The sequence below is a fragment of the Austrofundulus limnaeus genome, unplaced genomic scaffold (assembly GCF_001266775.1).
Source record: "Austrofundulus limnaeus strain Quisiro unplaced genomic scaffold, Austrofundulus_limnaeus-1.0 Scaffold32, whole genome shotgun sequence".
NCBI lineage: Eukaryota > Metazoa > Chordata > Actinopteri > Cyprinodontiformes > Rivulidae > Austrofundulus > Austrofundulus limnaeus.
In genome coordinates this window covers 660339-669773 of record NW_013952434.1, presented here as the reverse complement: position 1 = coordinate 669773, position 9435 = coordinate 660339, and the positions used below count along the sequence as shown (strand labels likewise).

Genomic DNA, 9435 nt, shown 5'->3' with positions numbered 1-9435 from the left:
TTTAGTTCACACAATTGTTTTTTTTTTTATCAAAGAAAGGTTTTAGTTGATGAGATACTGCTGTAGTCTGTAAATGTTCCTTTTTTCACATTTTCTTAGTTAGAATATGTTTCAATTTGATTTTTCTGTACTCAGGTGTTTTATTGTAGATATGATTCCTGACTGTTTTTATTTGTCAGAGCTGATTCAGAAACCTAGAGAAGTTTCTGCTCATGGATGTGAAGAACAGCACCATGGAGTTAACCTTATCACCAGCGGTAAGTCAGCAGAGCTTTTAACTACCCTGAAGAAAGTTTATACTGGTTGCTAAGTAACAGAAAAGGCATTCAAAACACAAACTAAAGACTTTTAGAAACTTGAATGTCTTGTATTCAAAAAATAAGTCTTATTATGATGACAGTCTCTAAATTGTGTGATACAGTATTTCTGAGCTGTTACTTCAGAGAAACAAAATATTTTTTGRTTTGTGTGAGCCTTATGCTACTTTAAAAAAAGGAAATGGGTGTTTTGATCAAGTCAAGTTTTCCTTTGTATTTTTGGATTTCTGAATCTGATTTYCCCCTCTTCTTTGTRTGTGTGCCATTGAAAAAGACTTGTGCAGTCAAAGAAGAACCTGAAGACCCCAATGGAAATGGTTTTGTTCAGGAGCTGCTGGTTGAGTCAATCAACACTCCAGTTACACCTCACTGCAGCAACCAGAGTGAAGAATGTGTTGGAGACTCAAGGGATTTAGAAGTACACAATCCCAAGCACACTGGTGAAAGAAAGTTCATCTGTACCCAGTGTGACAAGAGATTCATCAGATCAAGCCATCTGAAGGAYCACCTTTGTGTCCACACTGGAGAGAAGCCTTATGCTTGTACCCAGTGTGAGAAGAGATTCACCCAGTCAAGCAGTCTGAAAAGGCATCAGCATGTCCACTCTAGATAAAAGTCCTTCTTTTGGTAGATATTCTGGTGGACTGAAACATTTGTTTTACTGTGGACTTGAATGTTTATCAGAAATGTAAAATAAAGCATCTAAAAATGTTAGAGTTGTATGAAACATTTTTCTCTTGCCAAAGAAACCTTTTGTGAAAAAAGTCACTCAACATATTCAAAAATATGAATTCACATTTAACTTAAAATTTACAACAAAACACACATTTACACACTTTCACACACACAAATTATGTAAATATAGGACTTTTATTTAGATAATGCAGCAGTTTTACATGTGACATGTTGAAAAGTTGCACTAATCAGTTACAGTATGATTAGTTGAAGTAAAAAATGTAAGATTAAGCGTGAGATTGTGCAAAATCTTATTTTCAAGACCAATGCTGGTCAACAAATGATTATCCTTTTTAAAAATTGTCCTTTTTGCTGGTTTGTGATATGAATTTCTTGAAGGGATGATAGGGCTTTATTTAAACTAGAAAATATTGAAGGGGTAGTTAATGCATGCTGCCTTGCATCAAGAGTTTTAAACAGAAATCTTGTGGGATCTCAGCTGTATTAGCACTCAGTGTATGTGTTGGAATGACATCTACTATCACATCAACTTAAGCTCAATGTTTGTCACAATGGAAGAGTTGTTGCCTTTTTAGTGTGTGATAAGGTTGTTCAGCTATAACCGTCTTAAACCAGGTTTAAGATGCAGCCAATGATTACCCCCCCCCTCAGGAGTTTCAAATAGCAGCTCACTGCTCCACATGTGTGCTCAGATGTTCAATAAGAACAATGCAGAGAATTTATTTCCCCACTGAGAGACAATAAAAGTTATTAAAATTAAATTATGTAAATAACATATTGTCCTATATGACAGTGTTTTTTTCATGTCTTTACATAAATTACATCYAGTTTAAAACCAATTGAGTAACAATTGCTCATTAAAATCATGACTTTTAATTGTGGATGATTTTACTAACTACTGAAAGTAAAAGTAAAAGGTACCTGACAGTGGTGGACAAAGTACTCAACACTRGTACTTGAGTAAAAGTACCGATACTCATGGTCAAATCTTACTCAACTACAAGTAAAAGTTGCTCGGTCAAAAATCTACTCAAGTTAAAGTACTGAAGTACTTACTTTTGAAAATACTTAGGTATTCAAARATACAAGCAYTTAAAARTACTMAAGTRTTCAAAAGTAYAAATTWAATTTTCTAATATCAGTACATTGCTTTATTGTTTTCAGAGTGATTTTACAGAACCTTSTAACTCTCACTGACAGGTAGAACCACTTTGCTACAAATTCTACACCACCTGTAAAGACTTCAGCWTAAAAATAMAATAAAGTGAGARGTGAGGTCTTRAATGCAGAAAYRTAGTTTATCCATGGTGAAAACACAAGACATTWAAACTGATACAAACTATTTTTCAGTCCTAAAATCTCAAACATCGAACTGAGATRTGGTCAAGCTGCTCTGGTTTCTCTACWTGAGTTTCTTCAACCGTCTCCATTGCTGGGTTCTGTTTGAAATAAAGGTGGAGCTCAGCTCACCACCGTTAACGAGGATGACGTAATTCCAAATCTATCCCAGGTGKGAGCTATGACTGTGATTGGTTCCCCTTGTGAGGAACATRGCGTGTGGCCRAATGCATTGCAAGAAAGGAAAACAGCAAWAGTGGATCACAAAGCTACGCTGAGTCAAAAGTAACAAGTAACTAACAAGTTTCTAAGAAATGCAGGGGAGTCAGAAGTACAATATTTGTTTTTRAAATGTAGTGGAGTGAAAGTCATAAGTTCCCCAAAAAATTATTACGCAAGTAACGTTACTCAAAAAATGTACTAAAGTACAGTTCTCAAGTAAATGTACTCCATTACTGTCCACCATTGACATTACCCAATGAAATAAATAAAACAGAAATACAAAGTCCAAAACAAATAAATCAAACAGACTTAAAGGGACAATTCAAAGTAAAGCTGGGCTAAAATGCAGTTGTGTCAGCTTCATCCTCTCCAACCTTCAAATCTATTTTTTTGGCCTCTGATATTCAATGCAGTGATAAAGCTCCATTTTTCATGCATATATAATGAAAAAGTAAAACAGCCTTAGCAAATGTGTCAGTTTTTATGAAGGTTAACACATTTTCTTTTCARTTTTCTTCTTTATGGTTACAGTTTTTAAATTATTTGGAATCTGGAGTCTTAAAAATGCAATGCAGCTTAGAAAACTGTACAAAATGTACAAATAATAAGGCTGAATAATGTTAAATTCCCAACAGAAAAGCTAAATTAAATGTGAAACTCATCTAGCACTTTTTACACAACTGCTCCAAGTTTCTTTTTATAAACACACCAGTGTTTTGAGCTCACAGGTGTGTTTGTGTGAAAGTGAGCACAGAGCATTCTGCTGACCGGGGTAAGCCCTCAGACCCAGCATGCTCTGAAACCATGGGATTAATATGCTGTTATGAGAGTTAGGATTTTTTTTCCTCCTCCTCCTCCTCCTCCTGTTCCCTCGGGAGGGAAAGATGAGCTGGAAGCAAGAGGTCAGTGGGCCACCCTCGCATCCGCTTGCTGGGAATGCTTGTGCTCTAATGCTGCCAATCAGCAGCGACTCATCAGACTGCTGTGATTCTACGCTGCTGTGGTGAAACGTTAAACTCTGCTCACCTCTTCACATTTCATATCTGTTTTGGAGAGAGAGCKGCTGAAAAAGTGACCTTGTTGTAGAGAAAAAAAAGTATAAATAACTTGAACTGAAAATAATTTGTTTTCTGCAGTGAGAAATATTGTGGAATTAATAGTTTCACTGTAAATTATGTCACAACGAGCTCAGTGGTAACAATATTTAGTGCCATGGTTGGGCTGATAGGGGACTGCTGAGCAGTAAAATGCAAAACAAGATTTTACTGCAAATTAACAAGGTTTTGTGCAGTTTTRCACAAAGGTAATCTTTCGAGGAATGCATATCACCCCCATCTTCTGATTAGTTTATGAGAGATGGGAGCTGTTTCCTTGATAATATTGGTTTGCTCTACTCTGAGTTGTCACGCTCAGAGTATGTGTTGTGAAWGACTCTCAGCTACTACCACATGGATTTTTAGCTCAGTTTCTCTAAAAGTGAGGAAATTAKAGACATTTTTGTGTTAGCCTATGGCGGCAATAATACAGTAGATTAGATGTAAATCCAGGGATTACTTTTTGTMCGTTTCATTAAAATCTCATTGGTTCATAAAATATTTTGCTAATGAWACAGTTAAAGGGGACATATGCAAAATCCACGTTTCCATATTTTTAAACTTGTTCAGTTTTCTCTATTTTCAATGATGTTTTCTGAACTGTTTCATTACAGAATTTGTGATGGAACTTCTAAACAAGGTCTGGACTTACCAACTATAATTTAGTGGTCTTCATTCTCCTCTGGGTCAGACTCTCACTCCAATATGTAAGGCTGGATGGACAAGTCTTTCTTTGTTGACATATTTTGATTAATTTGTATATAAAATATTTCTGTGCCACTATATAGTCTTAAACCTTAAACTAGGTTTTGGACCAAGGTGTGAATTGAGTTTAGGTTGGTTTTAGGGTCAGATATGGTACCTGTGAGGTTGATTTTAGGGTAAATGGTCAGGGTTAGGCTATAAAATAAAATAAAAAAAAGAATGGAAGTCAATGGACGGTCCCCATGGGTGTGTGTGTGTGTGTGTGTGTGTGTGTGTGTGTGTGTGTGTGTGTGTGTGTGTGTTTGTGAAGCGTCTTGTTTGGAGAGACAGGGTTGAAAGAGGGGCTTGTGGAGTTACAATAAGGAGGAATTCAGACCAAAGCATTGTAGTTCCACTTTATATAGACCCCAACTGAATGATTTAAATGTGAAAAAGAAGGATTTAAAAGCAGGATGTGTCTGCTTTGACCGAAAACACACATATGGACAAAAACATCACCGCTTCTGCTTTCACCAGCGCACAATAATGAGGTAAACTTTACAGGGCAGAGAAGACCTTTTGTCTGCACGTGACAGGCAAACTGCTGCACACTTGTTGTTTTATTTATTGTTATTGCTATCGGCGCCGCTGACATGTTTACAGAAGCACAGCTCGCAGGGTGGGGGGAGGTCAGTGTCACCGTTAACATTTTCCCCATTTGCTGCACATTTTCATTCGACGTTCACTGCCGTCTAATCTTTGACGCAGACATGATTAAAAGCCCTATAAGCACACGCAGGGTTTCCACATGCTTCTGTGAGGAAACAATGCACGCATGAGTGCGCTGGCTGTGGCTAGCAGCAGGCCGAGTGTGTGGCTGCGTGGCGTTTGTGCGCGCGCGCGTGTTTATGTGCGAGCCCTGGGATTTACCCGGGCAGATGTAAGTAATCAGTCCCTGAGCAGAGGCTCTTTATCCCTTTTATCCCCCCCGTCAGTGGAGCCATCGGTAGACTGAACAGGCCTGAGCCACCCCACCATCCCCCGGTGGCGCAGAACTGGGTGGTAGTGCTGATGATGGGGCAGGAGAGGTGCTCTGGGGGGCTGTTAACACAGGTAAAGGTCTGAGAGCTGAGGTTAGTCCGAGCGAGGAGGAAGGAGCAAATGTCCYGACATGTTTGGGGAATCTTAAAGGTGTGAAACGAGGCCGACACTTCCTGAGACGTTTTAAATAATGCACAGATTTTAGACGTCTAGCACCGCCGACAATACAGCTCTGCTTTAAAACCCGAGCGTTTGAGGTAGAAAAGAAGCAGGAAGGATTATAACAACTGGGAGGCTTAACAGAGATGCACAGGCTGGTCCTCCATTGCAACTTATGATGTGYGAGTGTTGGCTTTAGTGTAACCAAGGACTGATACTGTAACTCTGCAGGCTTAGAGGATCAAAGCTTTGGACAGGAAACACTGGAAGAAGATAGAAGGGAGACTTTGGATAGGCTAAACTATGCTGCTTTATCAGATTAAAGAATGAGAGGTGGCACTGTTAGAGAAAATGTCACCTTTTAGAGCAAACAACTGGTCTGATATTTTTTATTATATGTCTTTAAAGTCATTTCTGTCACATTAAAGTTGCAGCATTTTATTAAACACTTCTACGTTTGTGTTCTTTGCAGTTCTGTGACAAGACGTTGATTTCTTCTGAGGAAAGATTTGTTAAACTAAAGCAAAAGGACTGTTTAGGAATATTGGAATGCATTTGATAAAAGCAACATAAAAGCCTTCTTTTTGAAACAGAAGTTCAAAAATGCACTCATTAAAAATGAGTTTTCTAAAAAAAAAAGCTTTTTCGAACGAGCAAGAGCGAACAGTCAAATTAAAATAAAAGCAAACCCTTTGAAGTTTGTTCTCTTTTTAAAAAGGAGGGAAATTAACGCAGTGCCTCGATCAGTCCTGTGTGACATCGTTTCCTCGATTTTGCATTAATGCAGTKAACACGTGACTATGAGCAGTTTGTCAACACCCACCAAAATAAAAAGCAGATCCTCCTGTAATCACACACTTCAGATTTGACACTTTGTTGGAGGTAAACTGTTATTTTTTGCTTCATCTGAATGACTTCATGAACTTGAATTAAACATGACAAGCTTGCCCATGCTTGATCCAATTACCTTTTGGTCTTCTTGTTTGTGGTTTTTCTCATCTCCTCTGAGACAACAAGAAAATTAACATTTTTTCTTTGCAACCTCACTCCTGAGATCTCTTTAATATGTTCTTTAGAGGAAACTTTACATTCAGAAGTTCATTTAGATTTTTAGTTTTAATAACTCTACAAAAACTACTCAGATTAATAAAGTTTAATAGGAAAAATGATTTGAATATATCTAAAAATCTCTCTATATAAATCTGAAGCATCCAGAACTCAGGACTGTGTGTTCCCACCTTTTTCAGGCAGTAACAAATCTCTTCAGGTACATCGAACACTGGATTGTTTTTTTTTTCCTCCATTCTTCATGACTTCGCTGCTCCAGCTCCTTCAGGTTGGATGGCTCCTGATTGTATACAGCAATCTTTAAATCAACTCAGAGCTTCTCAGTTGAGATCTGGGCTTTGACTGGGTCATTCCAGGACATTTAACGTTTTGCTTTAACCCRCTGAAGTGTTGCTTCAGCTGTGTTCAGGGTCACTGACCTGCTGGAAGGTAAACCTACAGCTCTGTCTAAAATCTCTCTTTTTCTCAAGACAGTCCCTATATTTTATTTTCCCATGTCTTTCCTTTAACCCTGACCAATTTGATGTGACAGATCCCCACCGCATGACTCTACCACCACCATGCGTTTATTTAAAGGGATCCCCAATTAGTTGTAACATTAGACTTTATTTGATAAACATATTTTAACTGTAAAATGAAGACAGTAAAAATACTGTAGACTGTTTAKTTTTTATCATTTTTAAACTAAAATTTTAAAAATATATTACACGGACGGGGCCATTTTATTTACACRCAAAGCATTCTGGGTAAATGATGACGTGGATAGGTCCTCGGTGCGAGGCTGATAGCGAGCTATATCCACCCTGAAGGTTAATCTTGGACAATATCTGATAATTGGCTCTTTTAAATGAAACCAGAGAGTGTTGACAGAGAGGAGAAGGTAGAAATGACTCAGCCTGTAACTGAAAATATGGATGGAGGACAACAGAGCTGCTTCATGGAAGAAGAACCTCAGCTTAGCCTGTTAGCTTTAGTGTTAGCCCCAATGCTATCACCATATATATATATGTATTAGCTCAGAGCTACACATTCTCCTCTCATCACTGAGGTCCTCCATCCACATGACAGAGAGGGTAACACAAAAATGACTCAGCCTGCAAATGAAAATATGGATGGAGGACCTCAGTTTAGCTTKTTTGTCGCGCTAGCGCCGAGCTAATACATATAAGGCAATATAGTGTCAGCGCTAGCACAAAGGCTAACAGGCTAAGCTGAGGTTCTTCTTCCATGAAGCAGCTCTGTTGTCCTCCATCCATATTTTCATTTACAGGCTGAGTCATTTCTACCTTCTCCTCTCTGTCAACACTCTCTGGTTTCATTTAAGAGTCGATCATCAGATATTGCCCAAGATTAACCTTCAGGGTGGATATAGCTCGCTCACACCGAGGACCTATCCACGTCATCATTTACCCAGAATGCTTTGCGTGTAAATAAAATGGCTCCATCCGTGTTAAAATATATTTAAAAAAATTTACAAAACCAAACATCCTACAGTATTTTTTACAGTCTTTATTTTACAGTTAAWATATATGTTTATCAAATAAAGTCTAATGTTACAACTAATCAGGGATCTCTTTAAGTGATAAATTTTGCAGCCCTTTGCAGCGTCACACTGTTTGTCTGAACGCCACAGACCTCCTGAGACGATAATGTCTGTGACCTCRGTTCAGAGACTCTGCACACAGCCTATCCCCCGCAACTAGATGCAACATGTCATGTCTGTGCACATAGTGGCGCGCCTGAAACCACTGTGTGCTGCGTTTGTTCACAGGAGGCTGAACACCCCCCCCCAGAGCGTATGTAAGGCACTCTGTCATTTTGTCGGAAGAAGTTAGGTTTTCTGTTAATAGGCGTTACCGTAATGGAGGTCACTGTTCCGTTAAACATCGGTCTTAAGTCAAAGGGAGCGTGTTTGAAGCTGTTAGGCGTTGAGAAGAATTTGTTGTGGCAAAGTGTTTACAATCAGAGCCGATTTTTTTTTTTGCTCCACAGAAGACCCTCTCATTGAACTTGCTGACAAGAACCAACAACTCAGCATCATTGCCTTGCTGTTTTTATGCCACAGTTTATCCAAATATCTGACATCTGTTTAGTGATGTTGTGGGCGACCCGCAAAGGTCAGCGAGGATCGCCTGTCACCACTCCCCACCAGAGTTTGAATGCTGCAGGGTAGAAGGAAAGTGCGGCGTGCGACAGCGCCGAGGAGGAGTACTCTGCAGGCACGCAAAGTGCTGAGTGAGGCTGTATCCGCTGACCCGACACAGATAGTGGGGATCAATGTGCAGCAGCCCTTCTCATAAAACCACTGGGATCTCAGGGGAGAGAGAGAGGGGCAGAAATGTGTGGGCTATTAGATGGAAATCCTGAAACAGGGTTATATCATCTTCTGAGCAGGAAGAGGAAATGACCACCCTCTTCATTCTGATAATGTAATGCCATTTGTGTTGCTTCTGAGGACTAAATAGCTTTTTTTAGCTATAAAAAAGTAATAAATGTGCAACAAATTAGTTTCAAAGCGCTTCTGTTTTTGAGCATGTTCTGTTCATTATATTGTTTCTAATTCAGTATTTACCCACTTGTATTCAGAGAAGAACTGCAGGAAGATCTTCACACTTTGCTAAAGTTACATTCAAGCAGTAATTGCTGACCTTTGTCTGAGTCAGGCTGCCAGAGGCCTGGAGGGCCTGAGTGAGACGACCATAACTGTGAATCCTCTTGATGAAAGGCTCTTACGTGCCCCGAAGCCGGCTTTACAGCAAATACTGCGGCACGCACACACACACACACACACACACACACACACACACACACACACA

At 39.2% G+C, this 9435-nt stretch overlaps 2 protein-coding genes across 2 annotated transcripts in view; both read left to right on the top strand.

Moving 5' to 3' along the window:
- The window catches only part of gabbr2 (gamma-aminobutyric acid (GABA) B receptor, 2), a 208860-nt gene that overhangs the window by 4159 nt on the left and 195266 nt on the right, over window positions 1–9435 (top strand). The gene's annotated exons all lie outside the window — the stretch shown is intronic.
- Window positions 26–1031, top strand: LOC106515737 (zinc finger protein 135). Its single transcript, XM_014005666.1, has 2 exons — window positions 26–257; window positions 592–1031. The coding sequence occupies exons 1-2, from the start codon at window positions 213–215 to the stop codon at window positions 928–930; spliced, it is 384 nt and encodes a 127-aa protein (XP_013861120.1). The 5' UTR covers window positions 26–212; the 3' UTR covers window positions 931–1031.